Source organism: Rhipicephalus sanguineus, chromosome 1, assembly GCF_013339695.2.
Source record: "Rhipicephalus sanguineus isolate Rsan-2018 chromosome 1, BIME_Rsan_1.4, whole genome shotgun sequence".
Classification (NCBI taxonomy): Eukaryota; Metazoa; Arthropoda; class Arachnida; order Ixodida; family Ixodidae; genus Rhipicephalus; species Rhipicephalus sanguineus.
In genome coordinates, this window is record NC_051176.1 from 275,474,893 (window position 1) to 275,494,792 (window position 19,900).

Below are 19,900 nucleotides of genomic sequence, written 5' to 3' on the forward strand. Positions count from 1 at the left end.
GATGCAATATCATTCGTTAGCGTATTCCTGCGGGGTCGAGCGACGCTTGAATACAGCTTGCTGAATAATAGGAATACATACGTAATGTTTATTGGACTGCTCTAAAAGCAGAGCCAACACTGAAGACACAACTGACGTTAACCCGACATGACGCCTGTATCATAGGATTACATATGTAATGTTTATTGCCTTGTTATCTCATTCGATAGCCAGCACTGCAACCACATGACGTTGCACTGACATTACGCCTGCATAAGGTCTTTTTCCAGAGCAGTTTCAAGACCTGGCATGGCTCTGTGGTAGAATACCTGATTGCCACGCAGAATGCTTGGGTTCGATTCCTGCTGGAGTCCTGGATTTTCATTCTTTGCATTCCTCGGGTTAAAGATGCCGATGTCGGTTTTTCATAACGCTCTCGCATTTAATGTCTGTTCTTGCCGTTCCTGGGAAGATATAAACTGTCAATCACCTGTGGCGCATACCCGCATATCACGCCCGTGGCGTACGTGTATGTGCCACACGTGTCTGGACGAAAGGGTTTGACGACGTACGCGACAGGATTTTCACGTTATTCATGTCCTGACCAGACAGTCATATTCGTCAAATCCTCTTACCCTCCCATGCCAATTTTGGTCTGCATCAAGTTAAGGAGGCGATCGCGAGAGCACCCAGACGTAGGCGGCTAGATAGATAGATCGATACATACGTAGATAGAAACGCTCAAAGGGCTAAAGGTTCGCTAAGAAATGCTTCGCACTTAAAACGACGTTCGTCCCATTGTATCTGATCGCCACCGCACCCCCCCCCCTTTTTTTTTTAATTATCTTGGCCCGGTTTAGCTGGGATACACTGTCGATATTTCTCTATGTGATCTACGACCTCTCCATTTCAGGATATAATAAAAACGTCTTTGTTACTTGGTGTTAATAAATGATTGAGGCTCAAATATAAATAATTTTACCAACTGAAGAGCATAATCGACAATACTACGTTGGTTTCATTGACGTAGCGCTCACTTGGTTTATTTTTAAGGCTTGGCACAAGTTAGCTGAAACATTTTATATATAGATAAAAAAACAATTAAACTTTAACCCAGAAGCCTTATTTTTCCCTAGAGTAGCATTTCCAAAAAGCAAGATAGCATAAATCGAATATATGAAACAGATAAAAGTGATAATAGGAGTTAAGCGGCGATTGTTAAGCATCAGGTGCAAGAACTAATCCGAATGGAAACTAATTTTCACCATGTAGCAACTGCAGTTTTTTTTTGCTGGTTTATAATTATTCAGACCAGTTACGATAACGCATAATGTCAGATAAACCAATGGCGGTAAATCCGGCTAGTTGGTTGTTCATGATCGTGAAATAACAGCGCAAAAAACGACGGACGAATGACGGGCGCTCATTTGTCTCTGTGTGTTTGTCCTTTGTTTTTTGTTTTTGCGCTGTTATTTTACGATCGGATAAACCAGCTACGCATTTCCGCTTGGATAGCTTTTTTGGAATCACGCAGCGAAAGTGGAAAACATGCAAGGCATCACCTATTTCATACTATCCTCAAACGACTTTATGATAGCAAAATGAAAAAAAAGGGGGTCTACTTTCGACTCAATCCCAGAGAAACGTCTGTAGGTGACATGTGCAATAGCGTAGTGCATTACGTACAACCTCATCGTGACTTTTCTGCACAAACGAGTACGCGTTGGGTAAATTTAGAGGAGTAGACGCACTAGCGAACCATGACACTGCTTCGCGATTACTTCTATCAGGTTGGTTTGAACACCGTTTCGCTTGGCATTCAGACGATGACAGGGCGTCAAGCTTAACACATCCGCCAATGCGTTGCACCTCTGTGTTTGTTCTGTTCTAGAAGTAGACGATAAATCGCGGTATAGTGCAGTGTTATTGCTAAGCGCGCAGCGCTATACACCCTTGAACCACTACGGAACTGCCGAGGCCTCTCGATATCTGGGCGCTGACGCATTCCCAAGCCGTCCGCTATCTTGGTCGTCGTGGCAACCGCGATACGACATGGAAACAGTTCTGCCTTTTCCGCCGCCACCGAGCAACGCCTGCCAACAGATCACAGCAGCAGACCTACCGTTTGGCGGTGAGTGAATTCGTCGGGAATTATTTTATTCAACTTGAGTCTGTAGCAGAACGTTTAATGATTTTGGTGTGCGCGTGTGTTCCTAAACGGGTTCTCTGAGGCGCATCGAATGTGACGGAATTTTATCCGGGGAAGGCGACGTAGTGAGAGAATGCGCAGCGGTTTCAACGCTAAGGCAGAAGGAAGACGAAAAGCACCGGCTATGTCTACGCTTCTGTGCCTTTGCGGTGAATTTGCTTTGTTCCTTAAAACTTAGTGCTCAGTCCATTGTAGAGCACTGTCTTGGCCGATTGTCTTGTTAACTTGTAGCCATAGTTCCATTTTTCATGTAGTCTCGTATTTGGCCAATGCTTTGAACGGAGGCGAAAGACGGGAGTATACGTAATGCTGCCTGTTAAACAGCGATGAAGTGTTGGAGGCAGCATGGCATTGTCCGCGCTTAAAAAATAATACGGAAATACGCCCAAACAATGCATATTTGGGTATTTAAGAAGCCGAAGCTGCATCTTCGCTAGACGCTTGTTGAAACGGTGCTCGAAACATGGAAAAAAGAAATATCAGAGTGGAGTGCCCTGTCTAACGCGCATTTTACTCTTTTCATGCCTCCGGCGCAGAAAAAACGGTCGCTTTTGCGCACGACTCTGACAGAGCGATAGCTGCGAGCCATCGGCCCTTTTCACAAGCAAGAACTGAAAACGATAAAAGTGCACTGTTTGCTTTAGATTTAGCGACGGTCTGTGGGAGACTGTTCTGTGCGTTTTTTTCCCTGCCTCGCAGAAAGCTGGATGCAATCCTGCTTAAGTTTTAGTCACGTTTCCGCATTCCTCTCGTGTCACAATTCTAAGTGTTAGGTGTTACATTTAGCAATAGTTGTGTGAAATTATAGGAAGCGTCTTTTGTACTCTTTTCTTGATTAGGAATTCCACTTTATTATGTTATTTTTTTGTAAGGACGTTGTTCAGGTCTATTTCCACATCTTGAACAAGTTATTTATTCCTTTTTCTAAACTGCTTTCTAAAAAGCGACACTTTTGCTATGACCATCTTTTCCTTGTAAGGACAGTTAGATTGTACTGTTATTTATATCCGTATGCGGTAAAGCGATGTACCTTAATTGATACATTTTTCTAAATGGTTTCGTGACGCATTTCCGCGATATCTTTTCGTCCAGTAAATGCAGCAAAGTATTGTGAAAGCACCCTGCTGCATTGTTCCGCGTGTGCCGCTTGTTCGAAGCCTTGTGGATACGCTCCCCATGTAATATCTTAATTGTTTTTCGCCATAGTGACCGCTTGCTTATACAGACCTTTTCACAGGAGAGAAAAAACGCCGCTGCGTTGGGCTGCGCATGGGAGAGTGTATCTTTGGGGGCTCACGCCTCTTTAGCGCAGCCCAGAGAGGATTATGGCGGCGACCATGCAGGTAGCCGTCTGTGAAAAGGTCTATAGACGGTTAACGCTGTCGCTGAAGTGACAATCATGAGCTGGGCTCGCTGAGTCATGCCTGTTCCGCAAAAAGATGGCAAGTTGGGCTAGCCGGTAGACGCTCATGTTTAAAAATTAGTTTGAGGCGCACCGAAGACGCGGACAAAGGAAGTGGATTGTCCTGTCCACTTAATTTGTCCGCGTCCTCGGTGCGCTTCAAACTAATTGTTAAACATGTCTGTCTCTTCCACCTGTTTTTCATTACTTTAGCGAAACAATGTTGGACAAAGTGTTTTTTTTGTTGTTGTTGTAGTTGTCATTTTAGTGTGCGCTGAAGTTTCACAGCATGTTCGCCGACCTGTGAAACTTCAGCGTGCGCTAAAATAGCAACCACACAAAAACAAAACTTTGTCCAACATTGTTTAGCTAAAGTAATGGAAAGCAGGTGGAAGAGAGAGACATAATTAAAAATTGAAATTAGCAAGCAGTGAAAGAGGCGTCGAAACAAGATCTGCGTAACGTATTTGTTGATTTTTCTTGATATAGGTCACTGAAACCATAATGGTGGAGTGTCGGAATCCGGGTTGCCGAGGCAAGCCCGTACCTAAGGTCGGTAAAAGCATGGCGTTTTGTCCAGCCTGCCGCTTACCAAACTGTCTAGAATGCGACGCAATCCATGATGGAATGTCGTGCAAGGCATACAAGAGGAGCATTGGCGCTGACGACTCGCCAGCGGCCAGCCGAGGGGGCCAGACACCGGTTGGTTTGTTTAGCTGGCCTGATCTGTTGCACGCAAAATTTCCAGCATGCACAACGCCGAAATGCTAACAATGATGAAAATATAGGATAACTGCATGTGGCGTTGTAACTCCGGATATAATTAAGCCTGTGAAGGATCTGTGTTCGCAAATGTGGTCGCTCATACAATGCATAAAGATCGAAGCATTTGATAAAGTTAAACGCGTGTCGTAGATATTTATATATTTCTGGTTGGACCTTTGCTGCAACAATGTGTAAAGCGTTTTAGTAAAAAGAGGTAGATATGGCTGAGTTTTAACTCTTGGTGTCAGTATGCCATCAGGTTCAGTTCTTACATACATTTTCGCAGTGCTTTACATCATCCATAAAAGTTAAGTGGTTAACTAGAGGATTGTGCTACACACATGAAATGATTTTTATACCTGGCGTTTTTGTGAACATTTCTCGCGGTGAGTCTATGCATTGTGAACTCGACAGTACTGAGAAAAAGAACAAAAAAACTCTTAATGCTTTCGGCAGCTTATGGGTTTCATGTTCTACAGACGTAAGAAGTCTGGTGAAACTAAATCTACAATAAACTTGCAGCATCTTGCCTAAGATATATATATGGATGGCAATTTTATCCTCTGCTGCTACTGTGTTGCGCAGTTATTGGGTGGTAGCTCAAGACATATTGCAAATCGACGTCGCTTTATGATTTAGCTGTCATGGACATACTAGCGCGCACACACAAATCCATGACGTCATAATGCTACTCAGTTTTAAACAAAAAATTATATCATGCATGCACATTCGCAGATCTGGGGGGACGTACGAATGCACTGACCCCTTAATTCCCACCTGTTACTGTGTCGTTAGAACGCAAACGTGAATAGATCTATTTCAGTAGTATTAATCATTAATCACCATCTAAAAGTGGAGTACAAAATGGTGATTTGGTTCGCTCAGATGAAAAGAACAAGAGTTAGAAATGAACGAAACAAGCGCTTTTCTTGTCATCCTCTTGTCCAGATCATTTCTCACGCTGTGTTTATCAAAGCATACAACGTGAACTGCTCCATTTTTTATCAAACTATTCAGTTCTGAACGAAATATTGCGGCTAAAGGCGATCTCCTGTACTCTACCAGCAACAAGCCAAGGAGCACTCGCCAAATATGGTGGTCCCGATACATTCGCGCGGCTATCCCGGTGAAACAGTCGAAAAGGAATCTGGAAGCGCTGTTCAATGTCACAAAGTAAAGGCAAAAAATGAAAGTAGCTTAGTGGAAGCGTCCATAAAATAGACGTAATATTCCACGCTCATCTTTGTCATCGAAATGGAGGCCGACGATGACTGCTGCAGCAGCTCTAGTCATATCGCCCGAATACTTTCGACTCTGTAGTTACTACCATTGTTCGGATGTCGCAACAAATAATTCGCTAAATTACGTAGCTATAGCTGACTGCAGCGGCGTGGAAGATTGCCTTCTTTTGCTCTAAGAGGTCCACCCTCGATATAACATGGATGCGTTGTTCAGTCTTGTTCTCTCAGTACTAAATTCCAGTATCTATTGAAGGCGGTGACGAAGTAGAGCGGCATATCTGTACCCTCTAGTTAGCATTCCATTTTTATTGTGTGCGCCCTGTTGCAGCAGACCCGAAGAGACACCTCCCCACGTCCGTCAACTTCTGCAGCGACCTCAGGGACATCGCAGAAGAAAACAGCGGCACCTGTTATGGTACGGCTCGCAAGGTCCACCACAGAGAAACTACCTTCTGAACAATGAAATATGTATATCACGCGAAATTTTCAGTTTTTGTTGTAATAATTACTTTACGAATTACATATCAAACAGGCCCATTATTGCCGCAAAGTCTTCGGCGAGTATACTTATTGTTATTGGATGTACATTCTCTTCTATTTGGTTTTAACGAAGTGGTACTTACGGCAATTTTTCTAGCTGTGCGAACTTTCTTTTCTTTAGTCGTGTATACGAAGCGAAAACTTTTTATTCGCTGTTGTGCGCCCGTATTTCACAGCTTGCCGGGTCTTTATAAGAGTGCAGGGTGATTCCACGTAAGATCGAACAATCGATGGCTGGTCGACCTCTCAAATTTGTCAAAATTTTATATATTATTGCCTGATGAGTGGAAAGAAGAGATCCGCAATTTGTTTTGCCGACAAAAAAATTTTTCGAAGCACAGGAAATAATAATGACGAAGAGGTGGAGTGGAGCGCTCATCCGCTCTGCTGTTTTGGCCAACTTTCGTTATGAATTGCACAAAATATATTAAAGTTAGGTAGCTGAAATTTCTTTAACTCAATATATGCATGTTTTTGCTTCTTCTCAGGTATTTTTAGTTTTTATGTGTAGTGTAGATGTGTTTATAAAAAACCTCAAAATTGGCCCAGGAAACGTTATTTTCTTTACTTTGAAGGTCTTTATCTCGAAAAATCCTTGTAGCAGAGCGACAAAAATTGCGCATTACGTTCTTCGCATGCTTATCTACCACACTGCCGAATCTTATATTTATATAACTTTTCAGCAAAGAGAGATGATCGGGCAAAGTTAAAGAAAACACCGGACAATCAAAACTTCTGACGACAATTAAAAAAAAACATTTTTTATATTTCTTAAACTTTGTCGACTTATTCTCCTCCACATCAGCTTTTATAATCATTGAAAACATGTTGCATAATGTCGTTGCACTAATAGTTACGACCCTCCAATGAGGCCCTTAGGCAAGGTTTGGCAATTCCGACTTCTTGCCCAGCAAGTGTACAAAATGCAGGCAGGATTGAATTGCTCTTTATTAAAAGGCCAGCAGGTACCGAAAAAGGTGTCGCCGGCACTGAAGACGTTAATTTTGAAATTATTACGTCACTGAAGCGGCAGTGACGAAATAATATATAAAATTTTGAAATAAATTTGAGAGGTCGACCAGCCGTCGATTGTTCGATCTTACGTGGAATCACCCTGCTATGAAATAAATAGGAGTAAACGTTGATGTAGTTGACCATGAAAGCACCCGCTGTCGTCTCTGCACCTTCTTCGGCCTTGAAGCTTAGAGCTAGAAATAGGGTGAACGTATACGGTAAAGCTTTAACGAACTCGTATGAGATTCATACCATTACGCTCTACAGCCACAAAGTTGTCGGCGAGTATAAGTTAAATCATATGCAAGCGCATATTCAAGGGGGCGGGAGAGGGGGGGAGGTTATGTTTTGTGATGTTCGTGACAGCCTTGCAGGGAAAGTGTATCCCTGCTGTCGTCTGTATATGCCTGTATGAGTTGAGACACCGATTATAATCATGAGTAATAACCTCAATGTAAATAAGTCTTATGTGTTTTGTATGTTTACTTATAATACAGCTTCATGAAGGCAATTGTAATCAGGACACTTACTTAATTACCTGGGCTACGAATCGATTAATTGGTAGAAGGGATTTGTCCCCTCAGCTCAGATGAAGACGCGAGACTGGCGCTGGATAGGCGATGGTTCCGGGTTCGATTTCTGGGGAAGCACAACTTCTATAACTTGTAAGTTTCCTGTCGAGCACAACAATAAAATTTCCTTGTAACTACCTATCACATTCATTAACGTGCATGCCACCTTTTTCTTTCGTCATCTTATAAACGTAATCTGCTCTCCTGACTGTTTATATAACGTTTAGAGCCTTCAAAATTATCGTACTTGAATGCGATGGCGGAAGAGCATACCGATTTCCTATAAAACAATAAAATTATGAAAAGATTTAAGAACTACACTTAATTAGTGTTTAGCCTTCATTCTTGCGCAATGAACAAAATACATTTTCTTGGTCCGACGTTCAAAGGTCAGATGGATGTGTTTCTGAACCCACGGGATTTGCGAGAAAGGGCGAACGCAGTCGTGAAATACTCGGAGTAGATTAGAAGACTGGCTCAAGCGAACCAGTCCATACTCCATACAGTTAATAGATTTGTCACTAGCGACCATTTCTGTTATCAAGAAAAACGCTCTGCAACGAGGCTCGCGTAGTTCGAAAATCAAATAGTCGTCCGAATCCTCACCCATGTATCGCCAAAAGAACACTAGTATACGCAGCATGGTTGTATTATTGAATAGCATAAAAACAAATTTTCTTGCAGCAATATATGACCATTGCAAACGAACCCGCCTACTGAGATTTTGGTAAACGTTTAGGAACGAAAGGCTGTCTAAACCAATCAGGAGTACCATCACCACGTCACTTATCGCAACCCAAATTATACGCTTTTATCAAACGAATAATTCCAAACGAATACGCTTTAAAAACAGTACTGACTTTGAGGTTTTCGTTTTTGTCTCGTTTATACTATAACGTGCAATAATTTACAGGCACAAAATGTGAGGCCAAATTGCGATGCTGCGCACTGTGCTGTACAAGTTATAACAAATTTTTTATTGCATCATGGCATGAAAGTCTGCCTTGTCAATATTCTGTATTAATGAGCGCTGAAAGCAAACAGGAAGGAGATACCTGACGCTGTGCGCATAATCTGGAAGCCGTATGTTGTTATTGATGTTGTTGTTCTTTCTTTGCAGGCTAATGAAGACAGTTCTGAAGTGTTAGTTTACTGCAAGGTCACTGACTGTGAAGGCGTTGGCTTCGTGGGAAAGGATGACACCATGTTCCGTTGCATCGTTTGTAGCCACTTCACCTGCGTGAAATGCTCGGCTTTCCACGAATCTATGACATGCGCAGAGTATCAGAAGAACAAGGACAACGTGGTAGTGCCCGTATACAAGCCTACTGGATTGCCTGAGGTCAGTAACAGTACTTTAGTGCTCATTCGTCGTCTTAATACGCGGTGTTACACAACTGCAGTTCAGTAGAAGAGCTGGTATGTTAGGAATGGTGTTTAGAAGTATCACATGTATGCAGCCTTAACCCTTTCGGCCCTGGCGGTGTCAATTGACACCATCACACAACATTTACCCTAGCACCTCGGAAATTAAACCAAAACTGCCCATTCTTGGGGGAATACTTCTTCAATGATCCCCACTGCTATTGACACCAAAATTGTGACATGCTTGCGGAGCTGGGCGCCGCAAAGAAGAAGAAGCTTGACCGATGTCATGGGTGACGCCGTGGCGGGTCAGCTGAGGTGGGTAAGCGCCATTTTCGGATCGACGTACCGAAGCTGTTTCAGTGAATATCACACTGAAAAATGAGACGTGGCTCACATTTTGTGTACTCTAGTGAATAGCAGGAAAAAAGATGCCATTTTACTTATTTCACAACCGCTGAGCCCTTATGACCTAATTTGATGTCATGTCTGTAGATCAATTAATACTTGCACCACTGGCTCAATTTTTCGTTTTTGATCTTCTGAGGTCATAACTATTAGGAAAATAGGCACAAAAAAAGTCCCCGACCAAAATAAAAAATTCAGGGCTGAAAGGGTTAATTATAATTTATTAACCTTTTCAAAGGGAAGCTAAGAAGAAATACTAATTGCTAGATTACACTGACGGAATACGTAAGCTGCAGCCTTATTTGTACTGTAAGCAAAAAGTCATAGTTTCGCCGCAAGGGCGAACCAATGAATGCGATAGCAAGAAATTGAAATGTCACACGAAGAACCAGAAGCAGCTTGACACTTGCAGCGTGCCGCTGAAGCACAAAGAAGGACGCCCTAAATGAACGCACAGGCATGCACAGGGCAAGCGTGAACTAACAACTGTCAGTTGTTACGCCTGTGTGCTTGAGTCGAGTCGAAAAAACTTTATTGCAAGGGAATTCAGGACCTCCCAGGCCCCCTGGGTCTCCGCGCGACCCCACCACACTCAAACGTCTATGTCTAATAAGTCCATGACGTTGGCAGCCCGGCGGGCGGCGATCTTCTGCCTTGCCGGGTCCGTGGAGCGCAGCGAGGTCTCCCAGTCCTGCCATGTTTTGAGTGGCACCGACGCGCCGTGAGGAGGAGAAGACGGACAGGCCAGGAGAATGTGGGTTAGGTTTGCCCTCGGTGCATTGCTTGAGCAACACGCTGCAAGTGTCGAATATGGAGAATCGATGCTTGCTTGCTTGCTTGCTTGCTTGCTAGACCCTTAATTCTTGGTTCTTACCCACTACGGGGGATTGGCCATGAGACCGGCGGTTAATATAAGTGGGAAAATTTAGAATTTAGACGCTCTTAGATATTTCTTTTTCTTTTAAACTGTGGCGCGTAGAGTTACCCCCTGCGTCTCCAACCACACGGGAGCGCTTGATGCAAGGTGTCCCCGGTGTTCTTTCTTTTTTTTTTTCCCTTGGACGTAATGAGTGGGTACAGAAAAGGGCCACTTTGTCGTGCGCGACTCAAGGGCAGTTTTCAAATTGAAAGAAAATTAGGAGCGTGGCGTGATAGAAAACACGCTCACGCTCCTTCGAGATTTGCTTACCACCAGCGGTACATGGTGTATATAAATAGCTCGCCGTTATTTCGCCAGCGCATACATGGCGGGTGGCTGAGTTGTCTAACGCAGCGCGCTGGGGAGCGAGGGGTTGCTGGTTCGAATCCGCGGTCGGGTACTTCAGAATTTTCAGAATATCCGGGGCATGACGGCGTCGACAGACGGCGACGGCAAGAATGAGTCAAGAGTGTCCATATAATTGCTATCGCAATAATAAAGCGCAAGCCAGAAAGGACGAAAAAAAAAACTGAGGGTTGGTAGCAATGATACAATTAAATTTACGCTAATGCAGTGAAACTGTAACGCTCCCGTGAAGGCGAAATGCTAGAGGCCCGTGTATACTCTGCGATGGCAGTGCATGTTAAAGGGACACTAAAGGCAAATAATTTGTCAGAGTGAAAGCTCAATATATGACAACGTCTAAAACGGCAATATTATCAACAGCAGTGCCCTACTTACCTACAGAGAGCGGAGCTAGTTGGTAAGTATTCATTCTAAAAAGACAGGGCGTGCAAACACGGACACAAGAAGTCAGGACACCACAAACGCCGACTAACAACTGAAGAGACGCACAACGGCTGAAAAGAAAGAAGGCACGAAAACTTATCTGCGCATGGCCATGCAACAGGCGAACCTATCAATCCAGCACGCGTGGTGGTCTACGTGGAAGATAACTGTTAAGGCATTTGATTTCATCTTTGTGCAAGTTAATCGACGGTTGGCTCACGCATGCACTACCACTATTCTCGATATGCCATGCTTCAATCATCAGGCGCGTTTCTTCATTTCTATGCCGGTACAACACTGCGCATTCATCAAATTTTGGCGTGCACTTACAATCTCGACAATGTAAAGACAGATTAGAAGGTGAGCCTCCTGTAAGCGATCTCTTATGTTCCAACAATCTCTGGTTGATGCATCTCTGGTCTTTACATTGTCGAGATTGTAAGTGCACGCCAAAATTTGATGAATGCGCAGTGTTGTACCGGCATAGAAATGAAGAAACGCGCCTGATGATTGAAGCATGGCATATCGAGAATAGTGGTAGTGCATGCGTGAGCCAACCGTCGATTAACTTGCATAAAGATGAAATCAAATGCCTTAACAGTTATCTTCCACGTAGACCACCACGCGTGCCGGATTGATAGGTTCGCCTGTTGCATGGCCATGCGCAGATAAGTTTTCGTGCCTTCTTTCTTTTCAGCCGTTGTGCGTCTCTTCAGTTGTTAGTCGGCGTTTGTGGTGTCTTGACTTCTTTCTTGTGTCCGTGTTTGCACGCCCTGTCTTTTTAGAATAAGCTAAATGTATCACACGATGAGCGCCACGAGCGGCACATTTTCAAAATGATCCCGATGACGTATGAGAGTCTGCCTACAATTAATCACTCGTAATCAAACTAGCACCAATAAAAAAAGAACCTTCCGTGCATCAAGAGACGTAATAAAATGCTGTTTGTTCGTTTCTGTTTGATTCATGGAAAAAAGAACCTCTTTGGCGTTGCCATGAGGAACAGCGCGCGTGGTTCAAAGGTTCCGTTTTCGCCAACGTTTGTTTTCGCCGAACTGCGCTTCGCCCGGCGCCCTGCTTCGCTCACGCGGTCGCGTCTCAGTGGTAGTTTCGGTATCGCGTACTGCCGCGTGTGTTTTGCGCGCTCGTGAAAGTCGCTCTGACAGAAAGTTCGACAAAATGCCGCATGCATGTGATGTTGCCGGATACCCGAATGGTGCACGCCGCCAGTGCACGCCGCCGCGCAGTAAAGGCGGGCAACGTTGGGCACGGCAGCAGTGACGTATGACTGATTTCAGGCGGGTGATTTGAAGTGCACTAACGCGATGCGGACCACTAAAACGTGATTTTATTTCAAAATAAGCACTTCCTTGGCATAAAAGTATCACTACGAGGTTTGTGGACCGCTATTTAAACAATCAACGTGGACTTAATATTTGCCTTTAGTGTCCTTTTAAAGAACACCAGGTGGTCGAAATTTCCGGAGCCCTCCACTTCGGCGTACCTCATAATCATATCGTGGTTTTTGTACGTAAAACCCCAGAATTAAAGTAAGCCTGGAGTAGTCGAACTGGATGCATGCCTTCCAGGGACGCTACAGCGAAACTGTACGACTCGTTCGGGGATTTCTTCGTGTCCACCGAAACAAAACTCCCAGAAACAAGAGCATGCAACAAAATAAAGTTGTTTCTGGTGGTGATGGAGCTGAACGCGGGCCCCCACGCACCGAAGGCGATCGAGTGTCTTGACAACTATATGCTGCTCACTTGCAGAAAGTGAATATATCTGAACCATATGAACGCGTTGTACCCGCAGTGCAAGACAAACTTTCGAGGCAGTGGTATAAAAGCCTTTTGCAGGACAGGATGTAAGGCTGACATGGAGAATCGCACACATCAGGAATATTCCGGCTTTGCGAAAATTTGATGCCAAACATGCATTTAGGTGGTTGCGCGTTCCGTCCTTTGAAGGGGCCGCTCAAAAAGCTGACAAGCGCTAAAAGGAAGGAACACGCCATGCCGATGCCGTCTTTTGCCAGTCAAGGCAGTAAATGAGTTCGTACCTTTGTTGAGAATTCTGTCACCACCTCTGTGCCATGCTCTAAACAGCTTCACTGGCCATCCACCTTCACAGAGGGGAATTGCTCCTTTGTTTTCTTACAACATCAAACCCTGCCACTTTTAGCGATGAGGCCTCTAAGAAGAAGCGTTCTTCCTTGTCACCTTGATTGTTGTTTTTGATGCTGTTTCGTTACTCTCCGAGTACTGCGCGCTCAGCGTGTTTTCATTGTCTTTCAGGAAGACAATGGGGAGTCCGAGGCGGAAGAGCCCGAAGTGCTCGAAGCCGACGATGATGCGGAGCGTGTGATCGTAGACTGCCGTCATAACGGTTGTAAGGGCTACTCATACGTGGTCAAGACAGCAACTACGGCTCAGTGCGAGATGTGCAAGCACTGGACTTGCGTGGCATGCAAGGCCTGTCACGAATCGCAAACCTGCGCTCAGCACCTAGGAATTGAACTTCCAACAGAACCACCGGTAAGCACCGCCACCTGCAGCAGGAACTGTTTATCGATGTTCGTCGCAGCCAATGCGTACATCATCGCCGTTGATGAAGTGGTCAGGTACTTAACTGCACCTACACTTGATCGATAGAACAGCGACTTGACGACACTGTGCCAGCGTCGTCAAAACACGTCAGGTCTCTCAATGCGCTAGCTTGCACGAAGGAAGTGCTTCAAGAAACCATCATCAGCGTTGTGGAAAAATCGCTTGCTTGGACCATTCACCGGATGAGGCGTACGCCTAAGGTGTAGTGGTTAGCCAGAGCACCGGGCTTCGGTGTTAAGAGGCACGTAATTCAGATGAAGCTGTCGGAACATTTTTAACATTGTTTGTTTATCCGGCGTAGATATGCGCTGACTGTGTGTGTGTGTCGTCACTTGTGCTTCTATGGCGCATCCGGGCCTGTAGATGTTCGATGCCTGGTCTGTCCAAATGGCGGGGAGATAACTTGAGAAAAGCCGTACGCATTTAAAGGCAGCAATGACGCTAGGTTGTGTTATGCGCGAAAACTACGGTATATAATTGTTGGGGTTTTACGTCCCAAAACCACGATATGATTATGAGGGACGCAGTTCCGGTAATTTCGGCCACCTGGGGTTCTTTAACGTGCACCTAAATCTAGGTACACGGGCCTCGAGCATTTTCGCCTCCATTCGATCCCACGACCTTCGGATCAGCAGTCGAGCACCATAACCACTAGACCAACGTGACGGGTTTAAAACCACGAAATGATTAAGGCACGCCGTAGGGGGTTGCTTCGGATTATTTCGACCACCTGGGGTTCTCGAACGTGCAATCAATTATAGAAATTATCGCATTTTGCTTTTGTTGCCTAAAAAGGCTGATTATTTCGCGCAACGATCAATATTTCACATTTTTATCCACCGCGCCGAGTGACCATGCACAGTGATAGCGGTGTCCTCCGAGTCAATGACGAGGAGTGGAAAAAAAAAAGGTAAACAGAAATGGATCGTAAAAATATGCGGCCCTTGGTGACGAAGTGACGTCTCTGTGAAGTCTATCAATCATATAAGGACAATATCGCTTCAAAACATGAGGGGTGTAAAAAAATGCAGTTGGTGTTGACAACGATGGAATGTTTAAGCTTGAACTGTTCGGACAGCGTATGCGGGAGCGACATGTTAACAAAATGCAGCTATCATGACAACTGTTTCTTGACAGAAGCACGCTAGAGATTTCAGGCGTCTTGCCGTCGCAGTGTCTCAGTGGTTATGGCGCTCGGCTGCTGACCCGAAATATGCGGGTTCGATCCCGCACGCGGCGGTCGCATTTGGATGTAGGCGAAATGCTAGAGGCCCACGTGTACTGTGCGATGTCAGTGCGCGTTAAAGAACACCAGGTGGTCGGAAGTTTCCAGAGCTCTCCATTACGTCGTGCCTCATATTACATCGTGGTTTTGGCACGTAAATCCCCAGGTATTATTTTATTAACTTTTCTGGAGCCCTCCACTACGACGTCTCTCATAGCCTAAGTCGATTTGAAACGTTAAACGCCAAAAACTAACAAACCAACAAATGCTCTTCGTGTTTATGGAACGCGCGAACTGCGCATGCGCTGCAGACTGCGTAACACGACGACGATGGCGGTGCTGAAGGTAGGAATGCGCGAGAAGCGTCTGATTTCTCTCGCAATAAAACGATCCGGCTTTGCAGATACCTTGTGAAATCTCATAAGTCTTGCCAACATCGTTGGTGCACAAAATTGGAAGCGCTATCGATAAAAGTTAACGATGAGCGTCAAAGTTTACCTACCGGGACTACAGCGAGCCGAAGTGGCTGGCCGCATCGTGTGCGCTGTCGTAGCGAGCGCCCTGTGTTTGAGGTGTTTGCTCACATCTGACTGCGCGGTTCATCACACCAGTATTCGGACAACGAGTTTTCGCGGTCGTCGAACGAGATCAGCTGTTATTGTATACATGTGCACACGTGACACCATTTTAGTTTATTTAATTGGTAAACGAATCTTTACTGTACGCGTCTGATAATAGTAAGCACTCTTTTTTGTACTTGTTTAATACGTTGCTGTTGCTATTACAATGCGCAAGGTAGCTGTCACTGTCTAATACATTCCTATATTCAAGATGTTTCGCGTAACTAGAACCAAATATTAAAAAAAGTGGTTAAGTGCAACTGAATGAAGCCAACGACATATGGTTTGCGTTCATGTGGCGCTCGTTAGTGTTTTGATATTGTACTAAATTAATTAGCTAAGATCAATTATGTAAAAAATTTTAATATTCACTTTAGGGCATTGCAGAGGGCATTCCAAAACAACTGATCCAATTTTTTGTGTCAACGTGCACGCTGCGTGGATATATTTTCCGGCGTTTAAAAGGAAGCCCGCAAAATATGAAACAAAACCACGCGACTGCGCTCGTGCGCTGTCGCACTGCAGCGCTTTCAAACGTGCTTCGCTCCCAAAGGTGTAGCGCTCTCAAACGTGCACGGCGCTGACCGTGGCGAAATGAGCGGCCGCGTCTCTGGGCATCGGCTTCCCAGTGCGTCAGCATTTCTGATGGCCGCACACGGCAAGGAAGTGACGTCGTCCCTGATAAGAGACAGTCTGACGGTCCGCGCGCCGGTTGTTTCGCTCGAAGCACGTTTGAGAGCGCTATAGTACGGTAGTGCACGAGCGCAGTCACTTAGTTTTATTTCACACTTGGCGGGCTTTCTTTAAACGCCGGAAAAAATCGCCACGCAGCATGTGCGTTGCCACAAAAAATTGGATCGGTCTTTTTGGAATGCCCTCTACAACTTAACGCAATTGGCCCGGGATCGAATCCCGGCCGCGGTCACTGCATTTCGATGGAGGCGAAATGCTAGAGGCCCATGTGCTTATATTTAGGTGCACGTTAAAGAACCCCAGGTGGTGGAAACTTCCTGAGCCCTCCACTGCGGCGTACCTCATAGCGTGGTTTTGGCAAGTATACCACAACAATTATTGAAATGTACTTGACCCTAAAGTTCGCATTGAAAATTTGCGTAATTGTTCTTGGTTAGTGAACTAATTAAGCTGATTATAACAAATTCCCTAACGAGCGCCGCATAACGGCAAACCATATGTCGTTGATTTCGTTCAGTCGCGGATAACCGTTTAAAAATTTTTTTTTTTATAGTTACGTGAAACACCCTGTATCGCCTTTTGGGCGAAGTTTTTATCGGCAGAAAGTATCTACAATAGGAGGAGTCTGAAACTTTGCTCTTTCATTTCCCAGCCAGCTATAACATGTTTTATTTCTTTTTCCAAGGTGCCGAGCAGCGCATTCCAGCTATTTCCGAGTAGCCAGAAGCAAATACAGAAGCCAAGAGCTGGCGCTGGGAGCAGTGAAGGTCCCGGGGCTTACATTTGGGAACGCGCGACTGAAATAAGTAAGAGACGGTTAGAGTATTGGTGGCAGAAAACTAGAGAGAAAGGACAAAAATAAATATTGGGGAAAAAAAAAAGGACATTCTGCCGTAAAGGGCACAGAACGGAGCTGAAAACTTAAGGTTTTTTTTTCTTCTGGAGTAAAATAATTTTAATTGAAGTAAAGACACTAGGCCAACGCTAAAAAAAAAGAGAGTAAAGGTTTTTTTTTTTTTTTCGAGCCTGGTGGCACACTTGTCACTGCCCCGTTATAAAGGGGACGCTCATAGCATCCATCCATCCATCCATCCATCCATCCATCCATACAAGAGAAAGTATCGGTAGCAAAGGGAAAGAGGAATGCTGCAATTATGAAGCACAGATCTTTATGGGGATACAATAGGTACGAGGTGCTTCGAGGGCTGTGGAAGGGTGTGATGGTCCCGGGGCTTACATTTGGGAACTCAGTGGTGTGCATGAAGTCAGAGGTACAATCAGGAATGGATGTAAATCAAAGGACGGTGGGCCGCCTCGCGTTGGGCGCTCACGGGAAGACGACAAATGAGGCTGTAAAGGGAGATATGGGATGGACAGGCTTTGAAGTGAGGGAAGCTCAGAGCAAAATGAGATTCGAAGAGAGGCTGAGGAAAATGAAGAACAGTAGATGGGCAGAGAAGGTTTTCAGGTATTTGTATAGAAAAAGCGTTGACACGCAGTGGAGAAAAAGAACTTCACCAGTAAATATACGGCTAGCAGTGCGGGCGATATGGCAACAAGGAGCATTAAGCGGAAGGTCAGAGAGGCGGAGAGGACTTATTGGATGACAGCGATGGAAAAGAAGCCGGCTCTGAGTAACTACCCAAAGGGAAAAAACGAAATAAGGAGGGAAAGGTTTTATGATAATTCAAGGGGAAGCGCTTTACTGTTTGAAGCAAGGTCGGGCTGCCTTAGAACGCGTAGTTATAAAGCGAGATTCAGTAACGAAGAAGAACAATGTACATGCTGCGGGGGAACTAAGGAAACGATGGAACATGTACTGATTGAATGTGGCGATATTCACCCAGGTATACGTGTGGGCACGAGTCTACAGGAAGCCTTGGGTTTTAGGAACAATGGAAAGCTGAACACGTCCGCGATAGAAATAAGTAAGAGACGGTTGGAGTATTGGTGGCAGAAAGGTAGAGATAAAGTACAAAAATAAATAATGGGGAAAAATAAGGTCATTCTGCCTTAAGAGTCAGAGAGAGGGACCGTGAATTGATATTTTTTGGTATAATAACATAGATTTAATCAATGTGGATAAGGTATTAGGCCAACATAAAACAAGGAAGGTTTTTTTCTTTTTTTGTTTCTTCGAGCCTGGTGGCAGACATGTCACCGCCCCGTTATAAAGGGGACGCTCATAGCATCCATCCATCTATTCATCGTGGTCTCCTTTCAGGAGTGAGAAACATGGCCCGACAGCTGTTCCGTGGTGGTGTGAGTACCTTCACTCCATTTCGTGGAAATGATCAAAAGTAGCAGATGGCAAAGTGAAATGCAAAAGAGACGTGCGACTGCTTTCATGTGCTGGTAATTTTAGCTTCCCATTCCTGAGAAGTGTTTCATTCGTATTTACAAAGGGGCATTGTCATTACCCAATAATCTGGTACTGGTGTGAAAGCTGCGGGATCTGACCTGGCGCACGGAACTGCTAGAGATGGTGCTCGAGGCTGAGCAGAGCAGAAGACGCTCTAACGTATAAATCTGGGGAAGAAAACTAGCACACACAGCATGATCTAGTTAAGCCTCGGGATACTTGCCGAAAGAACAGTCTGGCTCACTTAACACGAACATCGTTCAGGCCGGCTCCCGAAATAGTGAGCACTTGCTCTTAAGGACTGACTCGCATTCTGAGTCCCTTAAGTTTGCAGGCCCAGTACTGGTGCCTCGCAATAAACGACTCATGGTAAAAATAATTGTTCGCTAAGTAAGGTCTGTAATTAATAGCGTCACAATCGGTAAGATGACTTCGCTCAGTGCAGGTGCAACAGATCTGTGTGGTCGATTATTTGGATGTGGAGCTGTTTCCTTTGCTCGTTTCGATAAGCGATCTATATAAACCTGAATGTCTGGGCGATTGATTGGATAGCGAGGCGCCATACGTTCGCAAAATTTTATTTAATAGACGGAAACCTTTTATTCACATATCTTCCATCTAGCCTCTGGATCAGGCTGATCTTGCTCGTGTGCTAATGATTAACCCAGGGCCTTGAAGACTCAGCCACTCGTGTGTTCTCATGAACTCAAGAACACGTAGAATCTCGTGTGATGGACTTATGTGAAAAGACGGGGCGTGCAAAGACGGACACAAGAAAGAGGTCAGGACGCTACAAACGCGTTTGTAGTGTCCTGACCTCTTTCTTGTATCCGTGTTTGCACGCCCTGTACTTTTAGAATGAATACTTACCAACTAGCTCAGCTCTCTGTTATTCCAAGGACTTATTTGAACTATTCACGCATACAATTTGTATTCGCTGGGCGTTTCTCCGACTGAGGCCTACGCCAACCTCGGCTCAGTGGTTCCGATAACCTGACTCACTGATATACAGGAGATTCTGACAAAGTTCGCAGACGTATGCGCTCTTAATCTGAAGCACGCGCATTCGCTTGACGCTCAGAGATAGAGATAGAGGGAAGTAAATTAACTGTAGGGACGCTAAAAGGACATCAGTGAAACAGACTAAGTCCGGTTAGGCTCAGTGTTAACCCAAAACATCATTTTCGT

General features: G+C 44.8%; 1 protein-coding gene across 4 annotated transcripts in view; it reads left to right on the plus strand.

The window, feature by feature from the left end:
* The first annotated feature begins 1,906 nt into the window (after nucleotides 1-1,906).
* Nucleotides 1,907-19,900, plus strand: part of LOC119379010 (uncharacterized) — a 69,116-nt gene continuing 51,122 nt past the window's right edge. For 2 of the 4 annotated variants that reach the window (XR_007414819.1, XM_049411838.1), the window contains exons 1-7: nucleotides 1,907-2,110; nucleotides 4,080-4,292; nucleotides 5,925-6,011; nucleotides 8,843-9,064; nucleotides 13,501-13,740; nucleotides 17,036-17,156; nucleotides 18,575-18,612. Coding sequence is in view for 3 of the 4 variants with exons in the window: in XM_049411838.1 (XP_049267795.1) it covers nucleotides 4,095-4,292; nucleotides 5,925-6,011; nucleotides 8,843-9,064; nucleotides 13,501-13,740; nucleotides 17,036-17,156; nucleotides 18,575-18,612 (906 nt within the window). In the remaining variant the exon portion in view is untranslated. The remainder of the gene's footprint in view (nucleotides 2,111-4,079; nucleotides 4,293-5,924; nucleotides 6,012-8,842; nucleotides 9,065-13,500; nucleotides 13,741-17,035; nucleotides 17,157-18,574; nucleotides 18,613-19,900) is intronic. The other 2 variants (XM_049411839.1, XM_049411840.1) reach the window with 2 other exon arrangements.